At 43.3% G+C, this 25,423-nt stretch overlaps 1 protein-coding gene across 1 annotated transcript in view; it reads left to right on the top strand.

Annotated features, from left to right (window-relative positions):
- Window positions 1-25,423, top strand: part of plxna1b (plexin A1b) — a 422,572-nt gene that overhangs the window by 309,532 nt on the left and 87,617 nt on the right. Inside the window, exon 10 of the mRNA XM_060919493.1 lies at window positions 24,962-25,162. Coding sequence (XP_060775476.1) covers window positions 24,962-25,162 — 201 coding nt within the window. The remainder of the gene's footprint in view (window positions 1-24,961; window positions 25,163-25,423) is intronic.

Genomic DNA, 25,423 nt, shown 5'->3' with positions numbered 1-25,423 from the left:
ACAGGGCTGCGCGCCGGGCTCTTCCTCAGCCGGACATGCAGGAAAAAACCCAGAGCACGAAGGCCGATTGTGCAGCGTGTTCACTGACGAGTGAAAAGAGAGAGAAGGCGAAGGAATCAGAATCGGGGCTGTCTCTCATTTTTCACCAAGTTTCAGCCTAAAGAAACGACTTACAAGCTGCAGCTTATGGAAAGTATTCAGGAGGTCAGGACCAATGCGCACCCTCATTCACTCGCATAAGTGGAATTTGCCCATCACGCGTTACTCTGCATTCTGAACATATTACAGAGGAAAAATATTTGTTCTTTTATATATTTTCTTTTTTTTTTTGACCACTTCATTTTTTCCCCTTTAAATCAGCATGTCTATCTATGACAGCCATTTCATTCCAGTGTCTGTGCTGGAGTTCCAACACAAGCACACCTCATTTTACTTAATGAGGTACTGATGAGGTGATCACCGGAACCAAATCTTATTTAATGAGGAAAAGTATAAAAACCACTGCTGTGGTCATCACTATCCTCTTGCAATAGGACCAGTTTGGATGGCAAAACCAGTGCTAATAATACCTTAAATTTAACTGGAATACAAAAATATCTATTCAAAGACTATAAGGATTGGGCCGGAGAGGACTGGAGTCAGGTCGTCTTCTCGGAGTCCAATTTTCAGCTTTCCCCCCATCACCTAGTCATCTGATGGTCAAACGGAGACCTGGAGAGGTCTACAAGCCACAGTGTCTCGCACCCATTGTGAAATTTGGTGAAGGATTGTTGTTGATCTAGAGATGCTTCAGCAAGGCTGGAATGGAGCAGATTTTTGTTTGTGAAGGACACATGGATCAAGCCATGTACAAGGCTATCCTGGAAGAAAACTTGCTTCCTCCTGCTCTGACAGTGTTCCCTCACTCTGAGGACTGGGTTTTCCAGCAGAACAGTGCTCCACGAAACACAGCCAGGTCAATCAGGGTGTGGATGAAGGACCACAAGATCAAGACCCCGTCACGGCCAGCACGATCTCCAGACCTGAACCCCATTGGAAACCTCTGGAATGTGATCAAGAGGAAGATGGATTGTCACAAGCCATCAAACAAAGCTGAGCTGGTTGAATTTTTGTGCCAGGAGTGGCATAAAGTCACCCAAGAGCAGCGTGAAAGACTGGTGGAGAGCATGCCAAGACACATGAAAGCTGTGATTAAATGTCAGGGTTATTCCACCAAATATTGATTTCTGAACTCATCCTAAGTTCAAACATTAGTATTGTGTTGTTTAAAATTGAATATGATCTTGATTTCTATGCATTATTCAAGGTCTGAAAACACTTCATATTTTGACCAGTTGTCATTTTCTGCAATTAAATGCTCTAAGTGACAATATTTTCATGTGGAATTTGGGGGGAAATGATGTCAGTAGTTTATGGAATAAACCAAAAATGTTCATGTTCCTCAAACACATACCGATTTTTTTTTTTTTTAAAAAAGGTAAAACCAGAGAAACTGATCATTTTGCAGTGGTCTTTTAATTTTTTCCAGAGCGATGTGTGTGTGATATATATATGAGAGGGCGAGAGAGGATATTACACAGAGGTGCAAAGATATGAAGTTTATCTTTGAGTGGTGAATGGATATATCACGAGTGAGTGAAGCAAATGAGTGAAATATTTTTCAACACAAGAAGATAAACTTCATATCTTTGCGCCTCCGTGTAACGTTCTTTTTATATTATATGGACACATCCACCCCAAAAAAATGCAAGTTAATCCAAATAATTTAAATTTTGAGCCGGTTCGCCATTTTGACAACGCGCGTCTAGTCAGTGGGAAAACGCTGGGAGTGGCCTCATCGGAGTGAAGTATCGGGAAATATGTCCCTCAGGTCCCAGATGTAGTTCGTGTGAAAAATGAGTGGTGTATTTCCCAATAAAACACTCGTGTCACTATAATTATTATTATTTAAAATATGTATACAGGTGCATACACATACAGACACACACAAGGCGTTTGGGAGGGGAATAGACATTATACCAGGGGCTCGGCAATTGGCGGACCCAGCAAAGTATTTAAGCAGACTGACACAAGTACTAGGAAGTAAAAACCTGTAGCAGAGCTGAGAAACAACTCGAAACATGAATCGTTACAGCCTCTCTCGCAGGCCCTCTGTCACAACTTATCTGATCACCTGAATTTACCCAAATGATTATAACGGTCAAGAGTTTCACTGCAGCACTAGTTATTTGCTCAGGAAAAAAGGGCTGAATGTTACGGAGTTTTTAGTACATGTACCCCTTTTGGTCTTTGCAAAGTGAAGTGATCTGGTTCTTTGACAAAAACACTATTTTCCAAATATTTTTATGCCTCCGCCACCATAAGGTGCAAGAGGCATTGTTTTCGGGTTGTCCGTGCATGCGTGCGTCCGTCCCGAAACCTTGTGAACGCGATTTCTCAAAGGCTACTGAAAGGAATTTCACCAAACTTTCACCATTTGTGCGCTTTGGGACAAACATGAACTGATTAGATTTTCAGATCAAAAGGTCTAAGGTCAAGGTCACTGTGAGGTCAAATGTCTGTCCAAAAACCTTGTGAACGCAATATCTCCAAGGCTAATGCAAGTAATTTCACCAGGTCAAGATTACTGTGAGGTCAAATGTCCATCCCCAAATCACAACTTAATAAGGCGTGTAGTCTACCGGGCGGAGGCATCCCCATCGACGCCGTTGGCGTAGAGTTCTATCTAGTTTTCCCATAAATTTGTGAATTTTTATCTTAAAATGTGAGGTTTGTTTCCCTTAGAGGGTTTTTTTTCCTCTGAATATTACCTCTTCCCTCATCTGTGTATTTCTCTTTTTAAACCTACAAAGTACCGAATACATCGTCATAGATTTTGGGATGGTTTTTCCAAAAAAAAACCCAAAACCTGTTCACTCAAATTCATTTAAGATCATGGCTATACATTAAAGTTTGAAGAGATAGCATTCGTGCTTCAAAAAAAAATGGCAAGAGCCCTAACCCCCTAATCATGCCACCATTTTTTTTTCTCCTAAAGTGGCCATTTACCAATTTCCACTCACTAGCCAGCTCTGCCCTATCAAGCAGCAACCAGCTAGTAAGGGTGAACGCTAGCACGTGCTTCCTCCAAGCCACTACATCTTTTCTGACTGCTGCTCATGCTGTATCACAGTGTAGCTGAACACTCGTACCGCTTTTCAACCGACAAGGAACGGGTTCTTAAACCGGTTCAGTTCAGGTGTCTTTGAACCGTGGTGCCTGCTTGTGAAACAGCCCAGGATTTTACCAGTTTTGAGCAAAACCATTGTAATCAAGTAAGCGTCATGAACGGAGGGCATCGCACGGTGCACAACAGGAGTAGAGTACAAGCAAGATGGCGGAGCACTTGGGTTACCTGTGAGCTTTTGTTCCGTTATTGTAGCTATAGGGTTCCCCACACACACTTTTTTTTTTTTCTTTTCCCTGAAGCTGTGTCCTTTTCCTTTGTGTTCTTCATTGCTGTGTCTTTTGAATCACTGGCACGCCCACTGATGACGACATTGTTCACAATGGAAAAACCAGCTATATTTTGGTCCCAGCTAGGAACCAACTTTTCAGGTTCTGAAACCAGTTGATTTTTGGTCAAAATGCTCTGAATGGGTTAAAATTTGGTGCGCGAATCAGAATAGAACCAGTTCTCTGTTGGCAGAAAAGGGGTATCGGAGGAACGCGCCATCTACCCTCTTCCACATGCGTGAGCTGACAGACACTAATTGATTAGTGTCACTCTAATTAATAGTGGAGCGAATAACATGATCCCGGCTAATTTGCTGTCTTGGACTCCCGTCCATATACGGCTGTAGCATTGCCAGAAGATCACAAGATCAAATCTCAGCGATGCCACATCCATTCATGGCCAGGTGAACTCTGGTACAGTAATTATGTGCACGCTCAAATTTTCTTAACATGCAGTTAATTTCTTGCCTGCTCCTGAGACAACAAATTAAAGGCCAACTTTCTGCCATGTTCTTAAATGAACTGGGATGACTCTTTAGTCGTGCTGGATTTATGTGAGTATAACTATAAGACGCGATGTTAATATTAAACCTAGTATGATGGACTTTTGATCTGATCCATGAGGCAGAAAGCGTTATTCTGAAATAATCGTGCACTCTTCCATCTGTCTTTCTGAGACTGCCTGAATTCTGTCCCTGAAAAATAGCACTTGTTTTTGTCATTTCAAGTACTGATGGTGGCACAGAATTTGATTTCCAGCTTAACCTTTCTTGCGTTTTGTTTGAGTAGACTCTCAGGCAGATGGTAAATTTGATTGCAGTATTGAGAATAGTTCACAAATTGCATAATTGACTTCTACACTGAGCACAACCATGACTGGAATACATCACACACACGTACACACAGCGCAAGAAGGATTTTTTTTTTTTTTTTTTTGCATTAACACACTATGCATTTCCGAGTGTTGCATTGAATAACCCAGGAAAGGGTAAAGGAGCGCTACATGGTCTGCGCGCCGTTGGAGCGAGCGAGCAAAGAAAAGATGACGGAATAGGAAAAGAAAGCGTGCGTGGGCGTGCAAAAGGGTGTTTTTTCTCTCGCTTCCTCCAAGTGAAAGGTTCATGTCGAATGTAATTGTTTGTATGTGCATGTGGGTGTTTGTGTGTGTGGAGGTGTGAATTCTTCTGTCCGTGAACTCCTCAGCTTGGCGTGTTTACTCTGGCATTAACCCAGACGCTCACACCACTCCCTACAGGCACACTGCAGCTGTGGATTTGGGGAAAGAGGGGGGATGCCCCCTGTGGAGATGAGTGGTGTGTGTGTGAGAGAGAGAGAGAGAGAGAGACAGACAGACAGACACGGAGTCTTATCTGAGAGAAGCAGAGCTTACACTGAAGGGCCAGAGGGTGAGCAGGCGAGAAGAGGTATGGATGGAATATATCAGTCTCCACACACTATGTGCATCTTCAAAGAGTTTTACTCCTCTCCCCGCTCCCTCCTTTATCTCTTCTTCTCCTCCTTCTTTATCTCGACTCTCCTCTCCTTTGCGCACTCCTCCTCTCTGCTCCTGCTGCTCGATGAAACTAATTGCAGTCATTTCTAGCACTCAGGCCCCCACTCATTTAGTGCCATTATATCTGTGCCTCTTTCAACAATGGAGGACGCGCTGATTTCCCCTTCGGATTCATCTCACTGTAGCAAATTAAGCAACAGATCGAAGAGAGGATAGACACCATCAAGCAGACTTCTATCATTCCCTCTTTCTTTCTTTCTTTCTTTCTTTCTTTCTTTCTTTCTTTCTTTCTTTCTTTCTTCTTCTTTCTTTCTTTCTTTCAGTTTGTCTGTCTGCTTCTCTTGCTCTCATTCTTGTGCGTTCTCGCTCTCTCCACCCCTCCTTCTTTTTCACTGTCATTAGCGCTGAAAATTGAGTTGCTTTAATTTATTTTAAAAAGAAGTCTAAAAGAGAAAGAACAGGGATAAGGAGGAAAAAGGGGGTGAGAAGGAGCAGATTCGCCTGGTCGCCATGGAGACATCGCTCTTCGCCCAGTCTCCGGCAGTCTCGCGGGAATCTCCCATAATTCAGTGGGTTTTTGAGCGCCCAGAAGTATGTAGGAGAAATGAGTCTCCCCCATTTATTCTAATAGAGTCCAGATGTGTGTGTGTGTGTGTGTGTGTGGACAGAGGGGAAAAGAAGGAGAGAACGAATGTGAGTGAGAGAAGGGGGGGGGACGGGACACGACTAGGCAAAATGTCATCTTGGCAATAACAAGAGGGAGATTACATTATAGGAGTGACGCCATTTATTTTTCCAAATGTTCGGGAAGAGGGGCGGACCGCACCAAGGGAAGAAGAGGGTGTGTGTGTGTGTGTGTGTGTGTGTGTGTGTGTGTGGTGAGTGGACAGGGAGGGCAGGAAGAGGAGGAGGCGAGACAGACGAGTGCAATGGTTGAGAAGCGGCTGTCCCAAGCCAGCTGGAGCGCGACCGCTCTAACAAGCGAGAGAGATCAGCGGAGGAGCGAAGGAAAGAGAGGAGAATAGGAAAGGGAGGCGTCGAGGAGGAAAGCCGCCACTCTCGGGCCAGTTGGAGCGCTGACGGACTGTGACGAGACTTTGCAAAGAGCAAAGGAATGAGAGTCGAACTTTTTCAAACCACTTTCTAGAAAGTCAGGGCTTCAGGTTAGATTTTCACTTTTCAAAGTAGGGGTAGCACAGCTATTCGATTTTACTCAGGAAATAAAGTGTCCGTTTCGCTAGTTAAAGCAAAACTGGATGATGTCACCGTTTTAGGTTTTATTAATGCAGTTAAATGCTGATACGTGACAGCAAAGCACACATCAAACCACACTACAGTTAAGAGCCACACACATGCCTTTCTTAGGCTGCACTTTAAATGACAAAGAAGTGCAATAAATGCACAGAATAAATCTGTTTATCATGTTAGATGATATAAGGACATGAGTTGTGAGACCTGGTGGCTCTGCTGAATTAAAGGAGAACTGAAGACAATTTTTTTTTTATCATCAAAATTCTCATCTCATTACCTGTAGCCGCTTTATCCTTCTACAGGGTCGCAGGCAAGCTGGAGCCGATCCCAGCTGACTATGGGCGAAAGGCGGGGTACACCCTGGACAAGTCGCCAGGTCATCACAGGGCTGACACATAGACACAGACAACCATTCACACTCACATTCACACCTACAGTCAATTTAGAGTCACCAGTTAACCTAACCTGCATGTCTTTGGACTGTGGGGGAAACCGGAGCACCCGGAGCGAACCCACGCGGACACGGGGAGAACATGCAAACTCCGCACAGAAAGGCCCTCGCCGGCCACGGGGCTCGAACCCGGACCTTCTTGCTGTGAGGCGACAGCGCTAACCACTACACCACCGTGCCGCCCGCCAGATCGCCATATCATTCCAATTTAGATTAATTTTGAGATTTGCCAGCTTCATCAGTGATGGAGATTATTCCATACGACTTCGAACTGACGTGGAGTAGAGAAGAGTTGGAAAGACGAAAGGATAAGGACGAGTCCGTCGCTAACCACTACACCACCGTGCCGCCCTCATCAAAATTCTATTTATCTCATTTTATTAAATATAGGAATGCATTTCTGACAGCTATTTTGTCGCTGCTATAGCAAGTTATGAGTGTTTGAAATATGCTCTGTAATATATCAGTCCATATGTCAAACGGCCATAAACGAGATTCGTTGAGACCTGTGCGAGACATCGTAGGACGGAAGTAAAACATACAGCGGAAATCAAAGTGACCAACATCTGCCAACATTGTCAAAAGACACGCGCGCCCTCTTTCGAATGCTGACGTAATCAAGCCGGAAGTTTTCCCTGTGTCTGAAATCGCTCACTATATAGGGCACTATATAGTGTGGACGCCATTTTGTAGTGCTGTCCGAAACCTTAGTGAGGATTATGTAGGAAATGCGCTCAGTATAATATGTATTTATCACAAAAACACATGCACGTATCTATTATTTAGAAAACCCACCAGCCGCCTGATCTGGCACGTTTTAATTGTGCGAGTCGACAGTAATGACGTAAATAACAGCGCGACGGACTCGTCCTTATCCTTTCGTCTTTCCAACTCTTCTCTACTCCACGTCGGTTCGAAGTCGTATGGAATAATCACCATCACTGATGAAGCTGGCAAATCTCGAAATTAATCTAAATTGGAATGATCTGGCGGGCGGCACGGTGGTGTAGTGGTTAGCGCTGTCGCCTCACAGCAAGAAGGTCCGGGTTTGAGCCCCGTGGCCGGCGAGGGCCTTTCTGTGCAGAGTTTGCATGTTTTCCCCGTGTCCGCGTGGGTTTCCTCCGGGTGCTCCGGTTTCCCCCACAGTCCAAAGACATGCAGGTTAGGTTAACTGGTGACTCTAAATTGAGCGTAGGTGTGAATGTGAGTGTGAATGGTTGTCTGTGTCTATGTGTCAGCCCTGTGATGACCTGGCGACTTGTCCAGGGTGTATCCCGCCTTTCGCCCGTAGTCAGCTGGGATAGGCTCCAGCTTGCCTGCGACCCTGTAGAACAGGATAAAGCGGCTACAGATAATGAGATGGCGATCTGGCCACTGTGTAAACAGTTTTCAAAATGGCGGCGCAGACACTTCACGTTTGAAGACTCGCACAAGTCTCATGAAGATCGCGCGGATAAGCAGCGCCTACCGTGGACCAAACGAACTACATTTAACATGGCTAAAAACCGAAAAGGTTGATAAGTGTAATATAATATGCCAATACGAGTCACGGTATAAGGTCAATAAAACCGAAAACGTAACTGAATAACACGTTAATTAAGAAATAAAGCAAGTTTAAAAATGACTTCAGTTCTCCTTTAATTGAACCGAGAGCACACAGCACAGAAGCTCATGTCCATGAACAGACCTGTCTTTATAGCTCAGTGAGACCTTCCATGACCGAAGGATGCTGTGTCCACTTGCAGCGTCTGGGAGGTTCTCCCACACTGATGGATGCTTTCAGATGGGAGAAACCTTTTCATAATTCTTCACACTGTTGAAGGAAGGTCTCCCTTTTTGGTGTGTCTGCACTACAGGAACTAAGAATGAATATAGCTTTGAGAACGCCGTTTTGAGGGACACTTTTAGTTCGTACGTCAGGAAAGGTACCCTCCCAGCACAAGAGGAGCTATGAGTGATGCAAGTTTACGTTCACTGGGTTGAATCCATGAGCCAGTTCAGCACCAGCAACCACCATTTTTAAAAATCCATGTATAACGATAACCATGTAGACAATGGCTCTCAACATTACCTTTAAAGGGCTGATGACACGAACATGACTCTATGCAATTTCTTAAATAAACTATACAACATGGCAAACATGTTATATTTCTGTTATAATTACGTGAAAAGAAGCTGTTGTTACGCAAATATCCAACTTTTAATTGCACAGCGCAAGAAAACTGGGTCCGTGGCTCGCGGCCATGTTGTGACGTCAGCGGGAGAACACGCTGCGGTTCACTGGCTGTTCTACTCTGGTTCTACTCAATGGAAATGGCGCATGAAAACGCCGGTAAACACTCTAGTGCTAGCTCTTCCTCTTCTGGGAGTCTAGAATTGTGTTGATCTCTTCCGAATAGAATCTGTGATAGCCTACCCTCTTTACCCTTTGCCTCTCGTTGCTAGGTGGCAGTTACATGAAAGCCGCAAGCTTTCACAAGCAAATACATGACTGATATCACGCCGACTTTATGATTACATTTATGATTATCATGTAGAATCTATAGCTCTACGTACCTTTATCTTATGTCGTTTCACAACACATGTTCTGACAGGAGGACTGTCTTTGGATCCGGCATAGCTACTAGTAGACCCCCTCCGGAATACTGGCAGTGTGGCCAGATTGGGATTTTTCCCGCCCAGTTGAGCGGTTTCAAGTGCATTTTGGTGGGTTTTGAACATATTTTGGGCTGGAAAACTTCAGCAGTATCTGACAACAGATACTGCTGACGTTTTCCAGCCCAAAATTTGTTCAAAACCCACCAAAATGCACTTGAAACCGCTCAACTGGGCGGGAAAAATCCCAATCTGGCAACACTGTGTAGGCACTGCTGATGGTAGTAACACACGTTTGTGCTGAACTGAACACCCAAGAGATTCTTTTAAGCTGGGAAGGGTGTCAAAACAATCCAAATCGAAGTGTTCAGAGCACAGGACGGATGTTGGTGAGGGCTCCCACTTGTCACGAGTGCGCCTGACTTGCTTCACCCACTTCGCATGCAACTCTGGAAACTTGAATAAACTTACCCCATCCTTGTAGGTTTTGGAGCAAAAGCCGGCAACACAACGCGAAGGCATAATAACTTTTTTATATATATATATAAAATAATGTATAATAATAATACTAATAATGACAAACTGAACACCTGTCGCATCAACAATAAACTGGTAAGTTAGGAGTAAGGTTCTTTCGCTGACGTCATATAGCTCCTCCTCCGTCTCCTGGGTGCTGCAGCCCTGTCAAATTTGCCCAAATAGCCGCGTTTTTTATCATAACTTGTAAAATAGGCGCCTTCGTGAATTAATATATGGATCATCGGGAATTACTTTTTATGTTATAAAACATCGCCAAAGATGTCAAAACCGTGTCATCAGCACTTTAAAAGACTGAGGAACGACATGGGATGTGTCTGAAATCACTCATTCACTACTCCCTACCCACTACATAGGGAATTCTATAGAGAGGACTATATAGTGAGCTCATTAGTAAAATGAAAAAACACTCTGGGACACTACTCAGCCACGCCGTCATTTACATCATTACTGTCGCACAATTAAAACGTGCCAGATGAGTCGGCTGGTGGGTTTTCAAAATAATAAATACATGCATGTGTTTTCGTGATAAATACATCTTATGCTGAGCGTATTTCCCACATTAATCAATACAAAGTACTTTGTCTGCTGCATCTTTCAGTTTTTAAATCAAGGCTGAATACTTTCTTCTTTGTTGCTGCCTTTTATTAAATCACATTTGAGGCTTTTGATTAATTCCTCGCTCTGCACTCTAACTTTTATTCTTGTATTTTATCTGTCTTCTATTTTAGCTTATTTTCTATTCTCTTACTATTTTAATTGTACTTGAACGTCTGTTTATAATGTGTTTCTTCCTCCGTCCATTCACCCCAACATGCTTTTTTTTTTTCTTTTTTTTTCTTCTCCCCCTTTCAGCACGACCGCAGTGCATGATGGTATATATTGCTTGGTTAGTGACCATCGGTTGTACACTACTTTTCATGATGCATTGTGGGATACTATGAGTCCACTATATGGGGTGTAATAATTCTCACGATACATTCGGACAGCACTACAAAATGGTGAACTCGCTGTATAGTCCACTATGTAGTGAGTGAATTTTGGACACACGGATGGACAAATGGACCAACATTAGTTGTATGCTGTGCAAAAGGGGCGTTGCTGTACCAACAGTCAACAGCGTTCCTACTGGCGGTTCCAATGCCAACAGATAGAAAGCCCTTGAAGCTGTGTAGTTCTTGGGGGAGCTTCCCAGTAGGTAGTTCCTTTCAGTAAGTCCCTACAACAGTTTGGTCCGAAAGTGCCTCAGCAACATCTAAAATGAGCCGATTCGACCTCTTTGAGCTGGTGTGCACCTCTCCAAGACCCTGGTCACACTACAGCTTGCGATGGGTTTGTGAATACTTGGCGATGGAAAAATAGGTAGCCACCAATCGTGCGATGCACGGTGAATGTTCTTCGAGCTGCCAAATACGTCATGAAAAATTTCCATGCACGTGTTGAAATTTGGTGGCAATGTTTTTTTCTGCAAACTAAGTGCCGAATGTTCGCGGATGAGTTCGGGAATACTTCCCAAAGCTCGGGGAAGCATCGCCACCAAACGCTTAATTTTCATGAATAACCCATTGCAAAGCATCGCAAGCTGTCGTGTGACCGTAGCCTAAACTAGCTGGATTGCAGATGATACGCAGCCTGTAGCTCCGAAAGCACAAATCTTTCGCGTGGCTCTGTTCACAACAGGATTCACTGCCACAGTGCCAGGATTGTATTTCCATTTTATTTAGCCTTAAAAGATTAGAAAAACATAAGAGACGAAAAATAACCGTGGAAGGAATTCCTTTGTGTGTGTGCAGGAGTGGGATTAAAAAGCAGTCTCTCGCACCTTGCCCACTTCGTGTAGAGTAATAAGAAAGTGATCGTGTTCAATTGAACCAAAAGACAAAAAATATCTACTTTTCCCAGCAAAGGAAGGAACACACAGTGTGTGGTTCACTGAAGAATTGGCTTCATCTAGTTTGAAAAATGTTCATTCTAACAAAGTACATTTAGCCTGTTTTTCCATCTGTCTGTGTATTTTTTTTTTCCACCACCTTGGCTGGTGAACATCCCCACAGCCGCTACTAGTGAGTGTATCAAACGACTAGTCTAATGTGACACCTAATGAACCTTCGTATTTGGAGACCAGTTTGGCATTTGTGCAGAAGAAATAAATGGCCTTTTGATGATGTCCCTGTTTGTAATACCAGAGCCTTGACTACAGGAGAACTGGAACTCTGCTTTTTCCATTGGCCTCCAACTCCTGTACCAAAGGTTCCAGTTGTTCAGGTTTTGGTAGCTGCTCAAGATTGGCAATGACAAACTGATAGTAGTTGAGTGGTGAGTCTAGTACCACTGTTCACTGTGTTATTTGTTGTGTCGGCACACATACACATGTTGATTAAGAAAAACATACACCTGTGGTTTGTTAGTACGATGGTTGTGCCTTCAAAATCAACTTTGTGCTATGTTTTTGTTTATCCACATAAAAAAATAATAAACGTGTTAGCAATAATTACGGCAGAGCTTGAGTCATCTGGATCACAACTTCGATGAAGTTTGTAGTGCTTTTATAATCTCCGTATGCTGTGAAAAAAATCACAGCATTGGGGTTGTACTTTGACATACAACCCCAATTCCAAAAATGTTGGGACGCTGCGTGAACTGTAAATAAGAACAGTGTAATAATTTTCAAATCATAGAAACCTTAGATTTCATTGAAAATATTACAAAGACAAAATTATCAAATGTTGAAACTGAGTTTTTTTTTTTTTAATTTGTTTTTTGAAAAATGTATGCTCATTTTGAATTTGATGTCAGCAATATGTTTCAGAAAAGTTGGGACAGGGGCATGTTTACCACTTTTGCATCCCCTCTACTTTTAGCAACACTCTGTAGACATTTGGGAACTGAAGAGACCAGTTGCTGTAGTTTTGAAAGAGAAACGTTGTCCCAATCTTGTCTGAGATACAGTTTCAGTTGCTCAACAGTTTGGGGTTTCCTTTGTCGTATTTTACGCTTCATAATGTGTCAAATGTTTTAAATGGGAGACAGGTCTGGGCTGCAGGCAGGCCAGTTTAGCACCTGGACTCTTACTACGAAGCCATGCAGTTTTAATATGTGCAGAAAGCGGTTTGGCATCGTCTTGCTGAAAGAAGGAAGGCCTTCCCTGAAAAAGATTTTGTCTGGATGGCAGCATATTGCTCTAAAATGTGTATATATCATTCAGCGTTAATGATGCCTTCCCAGATGTACAAGCTACCCATGTCATGTGCACTAATGCACCCTCATACCATCACAGATGCTGGCTTTTGAACTGTGCACTGATAAACCGGATGGTCCCTCTCCTCTTTAGCCTGGAGGATGTGGTGTCCATGATTTCTAAAGAGAATTTCTACTTTTCATTTGTCAGACCTCAGGACAATTTTCCACTTCACCTCAGTCCATCGTAAAAGAGCTCGGGCCCAGAGATAGTTGCGGTGTTTCTGGATATTGTTTATATCTGGGTTTAACTTGTACTTGTGGATGCAGTAATGAACTGTATTCACAGACGATGGTTTTCTGAAGTGTTCCTGAGCCCATACAGTGATTTCCACTACAGACACGTGTCTGCTTTTAATGCAGTGTCACCTGAGGGCCTGAAGATCACAGTCATCCAATGTCAGATTTCAGCCTTGTCTCTTGCATACAGAGATTTCTCCAGATTCTCTGAATCTTCTAATGGTATTATGTACCATAGATGATGTGATCCCCAAATTCTTTGCAATTTTACATTGAGGAATGTTATTCTTAAATGGTTGCAGTTTGCCCACGCAGTCTTTCACAGAGCGGTGAACCCCTCCCCATCTTTACTTCTGAGAGACTCCGCCTCTCTGGGATGCTCTTTTTATACCCAATCATGTTACTGACCTGTTGCCAATTAACCAAATTAGTTTGTGTGTTTTTAAATTTATTTATTTTGCTTTACACAACTTTTTCAGTCTTTTATTGTCCCTGTCCCAACTTTTCTGAAACGTGTTGCTGACATCAAATTCAAAATGAGCATATATTTAAAAAAAAAAAAAGAATAAAACAATAACATTTCTCAGTTTGGGCATTTGATATGTTGTCTTTATACTATTTTCAATGAAATATTGGGTTTCTATGATTTTTAAAATTATCGCATTCTATTTTTATTTATAATTTACAGTGTCCTAACTTTTTGCAGTTGGGTTTGTATTAATTTTAAATTTGGGGTGTTTTTTGGATGCATTATTGGGCAGTGCATTCTGATGCAGTTGCTTTTATTGTCTTTAGCAGTGACATTCCTGTTAAGTCTCAGGTTGATGGAAATTGAGCTCGAACTAAAATCCTGTTTGAGCTAGTTCTTGTTTTTGACTGTGAGATGATAAAAACAGCTGAATGTTAAATAAAGGTGTGATGTGTCCCTTTGATTGGTGTCCTCTTTTTTTATTTTTTATTTTTTTTGGCAGTAACTGTGATCATCTTTCCGAATCTCTACGGCAGGTGAATTCAGCCAGGTCCTCTTTTTGTAAAAAGTCTGGATCTACAACTAACATGACTGCTCCCTTTCAATGCTTAAACAACAATTAATGAATAGTTTATGGCCATAAACAACACGTGTCAGTTTGAATTAATTATTGTGCTTCACGGATGGGGGATGGGGGGGCGTCATCACGTTTCACCTTCTGCCACGGACTCTGAACAGACGAGACTTGATCTTGAAGTGAAGAGTAAACATGTAACTCTATGCCTAGTCATCATTACACATTCTGTTTGTGTTGTACACAAGCCACACTGGTTCATGTTTAAAAACTTGAACCATACCCAGTTTTTTCATCCAAGCGGGTTTTTTTTTTTTTCCTTTTCCTTCCCTCTCCAAGTACCCAGTTTGACTCGTTGAAATACACTGTTGGGTCCACATCTGCACAGCTGTCGTCCAGTACTGTGGTCAACGAATATTCAAATTCAATTATATAATTGAATTGCTTTTATTAAAAGAAAAAAAAGACACAGTTCATTGTGACAATGAATATTTGGTTGGTTGGGGGAGCAGCAGTACCCCAGCTGTCTGCCTCACGACTTCTGGCATGGGCCTGAGCGTGAATTTATTTAAAAAAATTTTTTTATGTGGGATGGCTGTGGAAATCTCATTCATGGGGAAAGTGCTACATGATAGGCCGGTGTTTGGTTAGGGTCGGGATTATCACAGCGCCGCTTACTTGGACCATTGAATGTCCATTCTATGTACCATAACCTAATTATTTAATTTATTTCAAAATGTAGCTCTTTTAAAAGATATATATATATATATATATATATATATATATATATATATATATATATATATATATTCATCTCATCTCATTATCTGTAGCCGCTTTATCCTGTTCTACAGGGTCGCAGGCAAGCTGGAGCCTATCCCAGCTGACTATGGGCGAAAGGCGGGGTACACCCTGGACAAGTCGCCAGGTCATCACAGGGCTGACACATAGACACAGACAACCATTCACACTCACATTCACACCTACGGTCAATTTAGAGTCACCAGTTAACCTAACCTGCATGTCTTTGGACTGTGGGGGAAACCGGAGCACCCGGAGGAAACCCACGCGGACACGGGGAGAACATGCAAACTCCGCACAGAAAGGCCCTCGCCGGTCACGGGGCTCGAACCCGGACCTTCTTGCTGTGAGGCGACAGCGCTAACCACTACACCACTGTGCCATATATATATATATATATAAAAAATACACACACACACACACAGGTATTACAGTAAGGATTATTCCAGTATTATAATAGTGGTGCTAGGTTTCATTTAATACTAACCATTTGTGCGAATGTTTTGTTTTTCATTACTGTATAGGTACTTTTGTAGCCGTGTGTGTGTGTATATATACATACACTTTTTTTTTTTTTTAAAACCCATGTTATTTTAGAAGCAATAATCGAATGTCGTTTTGGCCAGTTTGACAGCACCATCTTCCCCTGCACTAATGCTTCTCTGTGGGATTGTGTGTTTCAGTAATTTTTTTTTTCTCTTTCTGTTGCATTCTGAGAGCTCTGTTGTCCCCAAAGCAGGCGTGGGTGATTTCAGCCAGAGCCAATTCAGGACCTGTACTGTGGAAGCAGCTGTCTTATATCTTTTTATTTTTTTTTTTTTTTTAAGGCATGTCACTCATTTTGATCCCCTTCATATTCTCTCACATGTGTCCTTCCTCATCTTGCAGCACCACTCTCAGATGAGAAAGACTCTCATCTGCCTACCTCTTTCCTGAAAATAGCCCCAGAGAGAGAGAGAGAGAGAGAGAAAATCTGGCAAATGGTGGAGTAAAGAGTTGTGGAGGAAGAAGTTGTGATAAAGTGGCTGAATGTGCAGAGCTGCTGGATCACAGAGAGGCAAGATGGAGGGGAAAAGGTGTGAGATGTAGACAAATGTGTGTGGCTCAGCATGCAGGTAATGATGCAAAGAAAAGGGTGTCCTCTTGACCTGTTTAACAGTGAACATTTGGACGGAACATGTATCATCTGACTAACTGATTATGTCTCCTTGGGAAAGGGTTTATTGTCCTTATCGCTCTTTTTCTTTTATCAAAACCACATGCAGTAATGTCTCCCGCTCTTTTCCCCACCCTCTTTTCTCAGTTTTCTTTCTTTTTTCTCTCTCTCTCTCTCTCTCTCTCTCTCTCTCTCTCTCTCTCTCTAAGATGCAATATTCATTGCTGGGATGCATTAGGCAGCTGGAACTGAAGGTCTAATCCACTTTGAATAATTAAACCAGAGGATGGGAGAGTGTCACACTTCCTGTCAACACACACAGAGAAAGAGAGAGAGATGTGATGGTGCGGTTACTGAAGGACTATGTCAGTGTAATTGCCCTGCGTCTCTCTTTGGCCCTCTCTTGCGTTCCCTTGGTCCCTCTTCCTCCATCCATCTCTCTCTCTCTCTCCCCCGCACTATTATTAGTCATGCTATCTCCCATGCTCGTCCCTGCACTGTATCTGTTGTCTCATGGTTGTAAGGTTCCTTTAAAGAGAACGGAGACGGGTCATCTCTCCTTCAGCTTGACCAGAGCATGTTTTACTCTAAATTATTAATTTACTGACTGCATAATGAGGCTTTAACATTTAAATGATGTTATTAGATTAGTCGAGTCATCATAATGACTCAAGTCAGATCAGTGAGTGTAAAAAAAAAAAAAAAAAGTCTGATTTGTTCCATTAAGCTTCTTCAGACATATCAGTTTCAATCCTTGCCTAATCACGAGACCTTTTGGCTGAGCTTGGTGTAATAGGAAAACGTGGAATATTTTTGGGTGAAATAAAATTGCGCCTCCTGCATTACTCGGGTCCGATTTCCTGCAGTTTCCTGTTTGAACACTCAGATGGTTTCGGTGTAATGCGAAACATCGATTAAACTAAGGACCGATTTCGACAGGCAGTACTGCATATCAACAAAACCTGCTTTGCATATATTGGGGAAGTGCTGACTTTAGTTGAAGAAGTATAATTTAGGAAGTTTTCCCTTGATGACAGCTAGACGTTTAGACCAGAGTAACAGCTTGCAAAACAGGAATTCGTCGCAGTCATTACAGCTACCTGGGGACGCATTTCTGCTGAATGTCGAGATTATTCTACAGCCGTTCCCTTAAAACGTTTTAATGCAGGGACAAGTGGCTCGGTTAAGTGTTTAGCTGACATTTCCAGGTTGCACATGTGAAATTTGACCTGCTCGTCCATCCTTATCGCGCAGTCAACAAGGGGCAATATGAGATCAATTGTAGCAGATGATTTGACTTGGCTGAAATGTCAGTAATGATTGATCAACGCTTGTGTGTGTGTGAAGAGGGCTGGCATGTTTTTATTCCTTAGTGGGGACCTGATGTCCCCGCAAGGATAGCAATTGGTGACGGTTTACAACAACTGCGGCTTTCAAAGCCAGCAAGTTCCCTTTTTGTTAATTCAGGTAGGATGGCGTGAATTCGCTGCATTAATTCTGTGACTAGAACATCCTCACGTACAAGGATAGTAAGGCGTGCGAGTGAGTGCGTGCAGCACAGTCATGTATAAAATATTCAGTCGTCGCTGGCTGTACACACATCTTTTCTCACTCATGTGCCTATTCCACAGTCAGACATTTGGTTACATCCCAGCGGTTCCTGCCAATATCAAACAATTACTCCGACATTCAATAAGAGTCACCTTAAAAAAAGAGAATCTGTCAGAACTTATGAAGGAGTGCTGTCAGACAGCAGTGAGGCCAACAATTTAATATACGCTGATTTGCTAAATGAAATCAACAGAATTTCATTTCAACGCATTGTGAGTTGACGGAGCTGCCTGCTATAGATCTGCGCCGCCTGCATATCCGGATGTGTACTTTTACTCCGTACCTTAATTCAGTTGCCTGTCAGTTTATTTCCATCTTACAGATGCTCTTCTCACGCTTACTCGTTTCCTCAATTTCTTTCCATCCATCAAAGTAACTCTCGCACACTTTCTCTCGCTCCTGCTCATGCTCAGAGCACCTTGTTGCCTAATGAGCTTGCCTAAGCCATTCCACCAAATAGAATATGCCAGAAATAACATGAAAAGCAAACATGAAAGGGAGTGGAAGGAGGCGAGAGAGAGAGAGAGAGAGAGAGGGGGATTTATTTATTTCTTTATTTCCGCATATCCACACTTTTTCCACCTTGTTTGATGGGTATCTGAATCAGTGTGTCTTCAAGGATACGGAGGATTGCTTTGGGTCTCAGTGGCGCACACCCACTCAAACACACGCTTGGTTTCGAAATATTCCATCCTGCTCTTGCCTGGGTTGATTAGCCAGAATAAACAGATTGATTTCTTCAGCACAAGCTTAACCAGGGCCTAGTCCAATTTGCACGAAAGCCTTCTAGGTTTATCTCTTCCCAGGTTCCGCGCTAACGTCCGTGTTAGCTGCTCACGGTGGTCGTTTGCTGACCCACGTGCCTCTTTGATAGTTGGCAGACCTTGATTTGTGTTTTCTGCTGCTGCCTTTTTTTCCCCCCTTCCTTTCCCACTCGCCCTTGGCCTTATCGGTGCGCTGCACATCGCCGCTGACGTTAATTATAGATTAATCTGCTCTTTTTCGTGCCCACGCTGGCCAACCAACTCATTATAAATGCATGTTTTTGTTTTTTTTCTGAGGTAAAAAACAAACAGGCTTTGAAAAATCTTCATTTCTCTGTATTTCCTTCTTCATTTGTGAATTTGCTTGTATTGATTTGTTTACTTGTCTGCTGTCTGGCAGCATTCAGTTCTAAGCCCAGGGTATGTTTGGCGTCCCCTTTATTTTTTGGTCACTTGATTTGCTGCTGCTGTTGCCTGATTTTTGGCAGGAACTATTGTGCAGTCTGTGAAAGCGCCGACTGAGGGATAGGCGGACTAGAGAGCCGCGAACGCCTCCAGCTTTTTCCACGACTTTTGACACCCTTATTAACCTCGCATAACATTGAGAGCTAAAACGTTTGCTTGCCCCCACCACCCCTTTCACAAGAAGACTTTTTTTTTTTTTTTTAATATAACCAGTCAGCATGGACGCAAGTGCTGACCACCCAGTAATGTGGTTAACCTTGGACTCTGTGTTTGGCAAATGCTTCCTATTTCTACACACACTTGTGGAATCTGTTGGTTTGACCCCAAAACCACCTCCGTTTGAACATGAAACGTGGTGCTGGACAAACTGCTCCGAGGGGGGGAAGACCTTGTGGAAGATGAAAGGCATACTTCTAGTTTGAGGTTTGGTTGCGTGCCAGTCTGTAGAGCGTTCCTTTAATGGGAGCCGTGCCTTGTTTAGACACCTGTCAGATTTCACCAAGCTCCTCTTCCTCTCTCATTCCTGCCCTCTCTCTCTCTCCTCAAGCCACATCCTCTCACTCGCTCTCCTTCCCTCATTCCTCCAGATCTCGGAAATATGACCGTGGCCTCTTTATGGACTGATTAGACTTCACAAGTGTGTTTATAAGAGAATTCTTGCATAAATTTTTAGCACATTATATGCAAGGCTGGAAACCGAGAACGAAGCAGCGCTCCGTTTTGCGGGAAGAGAGGATAAGGAGAAGGGATCGATCAAGTGTGAATTGTGCGGAGTGAAAAAGCCCCTACTTTCTTTTGCTCGTTGCAAATTAGGGTAGGTAGTGGTTCAGACCATTACACTCATTTTTAATTTTCTCCGTTTGCTCTGTATAATCCCCTGTCTGCCATTACACACAGCCTAAGCTGTGTAAGCCAATCAGCAAACACGCAGATGACTGGCTAAGCCAATGAGCAAACACACAGATGACAGTAAGCCAATCAACAAACATTCAGATGTTTAATGGTTGGAAGGGAAACTGTTGCTCTGACATACCACTGCTTAACGAGACTGGACATGTTGTGTATTGTGTGTGTTTGTTGTGTGGGTGCTGCGCTGCATTGCATTACAGCACCACTTTTCATTGTTGTGAGATTAGCCAAGTTTCCATCAGTTTCCTTGCTTTATTAGCGTCCTCAGAAAGAACTTCACACACTCATACAAAGTGTGTTGTGCATATAATGGAAGCGTATCCACCCACTCATTATGACCTGATTCTTGTTTTTGGCCATCCACAGATGCAGAAAGGCTGACCTTAGCAAAAGAGCTGTAGTGACATCACTGAAAAAACCTGCACTGACATCAGCTTCATTTTCATTTCTCTCTTATTTAAACACACGCGCGCACGTCTTACTGTCATATGGCTCCAATCTGTACATTTAATCAATGCGTGATGGGATTAGCGGAGAGGACGAAAATGGAGGGAATGTCCGAACGTCGTCCTCTTCAGCTCCTCTGATAGGTTTGAAACGTTTCTCTGAGCATGCATTAACCTTAAAGGTGCAGTTTATGATGTGGAAAAGGAACGGACACACCAGTAGCCCAGGACAGATTTCATGTCTGGGCTATTGGGGGTTAATTCATATTTGCCTGGTGGACAAGTAGACTTAAAGTGCCATTCCACCATTGGATGTATTCTTTGGCATAAAATACAATATATTTTGACAACAAATGGTATCACTAGATAGAGAAATCTTTTAGCTTCAAAATGATATATCAAACATAATTTTTTGACAACGACAAGTATATTAATTTTGCGACCAAAGTCACCTACCCTTTTAATTTCCGCGCGTGATGTCATCGGCAGGTTCCCCTTCTTGTGTACCACGTGACGTGTGACGTGGCACATATTATCAGCAATGGCGGATAGAACACGATAAAAATAATACCAATAAATCTAGCTAATACCAATAAATCTAGCTAACTGAAAGATTAACTCAAAATTTTTCGCAATTTTTTTTGGCCCCCATATACGAGGAGAAATGACTCTCTCACTTTGGGGGTTTCCTGGTCTAAAAATAGACAGACACGTGGTACACAAGAAGGGGAACCTGCCGATGACATCACGTTTCACTACCGCGCGGAAATTAAAAGGGTAGGTGACTTTGGTCGCAAAATTAATATACTTGTCGTTGTCAAAAAATTATGTTTGATATATCATTTTGAAGCTAAAAGATTTCTCTGTCTAGTCATCTCATCTCATTATCTGTAGCCGCTTTATCCTTCTACAGGGTCGCAGGCAAGCTGGAGCCTATCCCAGCTGACTACGGGCGAAAGGCGGGGTACACCCTGGACAAGTCGCCAGGTCATCACAGGGCTGACACATAGACACAGACAACCATTCACCCTCACATTCACACCTACGGTCAATTTAGAGTCACCAGTTAACCTAACCTGCATGTCTTTGGACTGTGGGGGAAACCGGAGCACCCGGAGGAAACCCACGCGGACACAGGGAGAACATGCAAACTCCACACAGAAAGGCCCTCGCCGGCCACGGGGCTCGAACCCGGACCTTCTTGCTGTGAGGCGACAGCGCTAACCACTACACCACCGTGCCGCCCTGTCTAGTCATGTTGTCATAAAATATATTGTATTTTATGCCAAAGAATACATCCAATGGTGGAATGGCACTTTAACAACCAGAAAAAGAAATCTTACTCTGTCTTGAATTTCGCAAAAGAATAAGCATGTTTAAACTTGAGACATTTCACAGCTAGCTTTCCAAAAGGGCAGGACACCAATGATCATCGCAAGCAATTTTTCATGTATCGAGGGCAGTTTTGCACACATCACTCTCGACAAAGAATCTATCGTGCAAAATTAGCCACACTGGGCAACTATACAAGGTGGATTACGTTTGTACAATAAAGTAAGCAAATCTGAAACTACTTAGTTAACCAGTTTAATACAGTGCTTCGTAATATTACGTCCATACACGTTCGCACTTGGCGCGCCTTGAACTTTTACTCCCGTCCACGCGAGTTTTTGGCTCTGTTTTTGCCAGCGTGCTTTTCAGTAAACGTGTTTCAGCACTTACATCTGTCTATCACCCATTAACATGACAGTCTAACATTAGTTAATACTATTAATAATAGTAATACTGATAGCATTCATATTAATCTGGGATATTGATTTTAGATTAGATCTAGTCTAACACATTAGTGACCTAGATTTTCTCTAGATCCATATCTAGAGTCTATATCTATTGGTCCTAGTGTTTGATTGAATTTGTTTGGTCCTCAACTTCTAGATCTACTTGTGTTCTGGCAAACAGATATGAGGTTCTGTGAGCCCCTTGCACACAGCCATTTTCAGCTCCTTCCACAGATGTTCAATTGGATGCAGGTCTGGGCCGCTCAAGGACATTCACAGACTTTCTCCGTAGCCATGCCTTTGTTCTCTTGGCTGTGTGCTTCGGGTCGTTGTCATGTTGGAAGGTAAACCTTCGCCCCAGTCTGAGGTCCAGAGCGCTCTGGAGCAGGTTTTCTTCAAGGATCTTGGTATACTTGGCTGCATTCATCTTTCCCTCTATCAGGACTAGTGGCCCCGTTCCCGCTGCTGAAAAACATCCCCACGTCACGATGCTGCCACCGCCGTGTTTCACTGTAGGGATGGCATTAGCCAGGTGATGAGCGGTACCTGGTTTCCTCCAGACATGACACTTGGTATTCAGGCCAAAAAGTTCAATTATGGTTTCATCAGACCAGAGAATCTTGTTTTTCATGGTTTGAGAGTCCTCTAGGTGCCTTTTGGCAAATTCCAAGTGGGCCGTCATGTGCCTTTTACTAAGGAGTGGCTTCTGTTTGGCCACTTTACCATAAAGGCCTGATTTTGTGGAGTGCTGCCTTGATGGTTGATCTTCTGAAAGGTTTTCCCATCTCCACAAGGATGCGCCAGAGCTCTGTCAGAGTGACCCTCGGGTTCCTGCTCACTTCCCTGGCCAAGGCCCGTCTTCCCCGATCGCTCAGTTTGGCCGGGCGGCCAGGTCTCAGAAGATTCTTGGTGGTTCCAAACTTCCATTCACGAATGGTGGTGGCCACTGTGCTCTCTGAGACCTGTAAAGCTGCAGCAATTTTTCCGTACCCTTCTCCAGATCTATGCCTTGACGCAATCCTGTTTCTGAGTTCTGCAGATAGTTCCTTTGACCCCATGGCTTGGAGTTTGCTCTGACATGCACTGTCACCTGTGGGTCCTTATCTAGGCAGGTGTTGGCAATCCCCAATCATGTCCAATCAATTGAATTTACCACAGGTGGACTCCAATTAAGTTGTAGAAACATCTCAAGCAGTATCAGTGGAAACAAAATGCACCTCAGCTCACTTTTGGGTGTCATATCAAAGGGTGTGCACACTTGTGTACATATATGTTTTGTATTTTGATTTTTAATAAATTAGCACAAATGTTTCAACCTGCTTTCACTTTGTCATTATGGGCCATTTTGTGTAGAATTTTGTGGCAAAAAATGAACTCAGTCTCTTGTAGAATAAGTCTGTAACGTAATAAAACGTGGAGAAGGTGAAAGGGGTGTGCAGACTTTCCGGCTTGACTGTATGTGTGTGCCGGTCGCTTGGAAAGTTCTGGAAAATTATGAGTAGGGTGCATATTACATTACATTACAAGCATTTAGCGGACACACTTATCCAGACTGATGTACAACATACCCAGAGCAGCCTGGGGACAGGTTGGGGTGGGGTGGGTTGTTAGGTACTGTGCTCAAGGGCACTTCAGCCATTCTTGCTGGTCCAGGGAATTGAACCGGCAACCTTTTGGTCCTTCATCTGTTTCTCTAACCATTAGGCCACGGCTTCCCCATATTATTTGTATTCCTCATATATTCCCCATATAAATTGGGTGTGGCGCTGGTATTTGAGGGCAGGGCGCACATTTGGGAGGGCAGGGCACGGCGCCCTGGTAAAATAAACTAGCTGGAACATTAGTGGTGCAAGGCATCTCGATGCTGGACTAGTTCCAAATCAAAGCTGAGGCATGATCTTCCTATCAGGAAGTGATTTTTACGAGGTGGGTTAAGTGCTGTCCACAGATGATTATCAGGTTCAGAATCAGTTTAAAAAAAAAAAAGCTTGCTGCAAAGCTTCCATTTAACTCGCACACGAGCCCAACAGACACGTCACCTCAGAGTTAAACATATCAAGAGAAAACAGACTTAAAATATCATGTATGTGTGATGTGTGGACAGAGCATGACATCTTGTAGTCAAAATGATCACCAACAACTTGCTGACTGTTTTTGTCAAAGACGCAATGTGCTACATTAAAAACTGTTAGAGGGTAATGATCATGTATCATTCATTCTCTTGGTCTGTTGCAATGGACTAAACTAGCGAACTAGCTTGATGTGTATTATGAAATTACGTTCGCTACCAGGGTATGGTCCCCCCCCCCCCCCCCCCCCATTCAATTTCCAGTCAACAGAATATGAGACTGGGCAGCACTTGAGAGCTTCAGCATCCCCAGTGGGCTCACTGATGTAATAATCATCTAATTTTCAGTGAAACACGGCTTCTGTTTACAGTTTTCCGGCCCTTAAAGCTGCTCAGCTCTAACCCTTTTACATAAGACCCAACTTGCGAGCAATAGAAATTTCGACAATGAAAGCCGGGTCGGTTGAGAGGAAAGAGAACGGCTTGTCCAGGTTTCATTGCAGTTATAGAATGTTCAAAATTACAGACTGCACCTTTAAAATGTGACCAGCTCAATAGCTATTGTATACTATTCATCAAAGTGTTGTTCTCCTTCTCTCAGGATTGTCCTCAGATCCTGCCCTCGACTCAGATCTACATCCCGGTAGGAGTGACGAAGCCCATCACTCTGACGGCCCGCAACCTTCCACAACCGCAGTCAGGCCAAAAGAACTACGAGTGTATCTTCCACATCCAGGGAGAGACCCACAGTGTCACGGCCCTGCGCTTCAACAGCTCCAGCATCCAGTGCCAGAAAACCATCGTGAGTGCACACACGCGCACATGCGTGCACGCACACACCCTGACTTATGACAGATCATCCATCTTACTCTGGACTAGAGGGAGGCGATGACGTTTTGTTCTAACATACAATGTGTTCCTCTTCTTCCTTCACATTTTCAGGCTCAGTAGAGCGCAGCCACACACAAGCACACACCGAGCATCAACAAATCCCTCCTTCTGCATTATGTACCGAACACTGTGGTGCGTCTTTTGTGTCCATGCGTGTAAGCTCAGAATGTGG

The sequence above is a fragment of the Neoarius graeffei genome, chromosome 4 (assembly GCF_027579695.1).
Source record: "Neoarius graeffei isolate fNeoGra1 chromosome 4, fNeoGra1.pri, whole genome shotgun sequence".
Lineage (NCBI taxonomy): Eukaryota > Metazoa > Chordata > Actinopteri > Siluriformes > Ariidae > Neoarius > Neoarius graeffei.
This window is presented reverse-complemented; position numbering and strand designations above follow the sequence as displayed.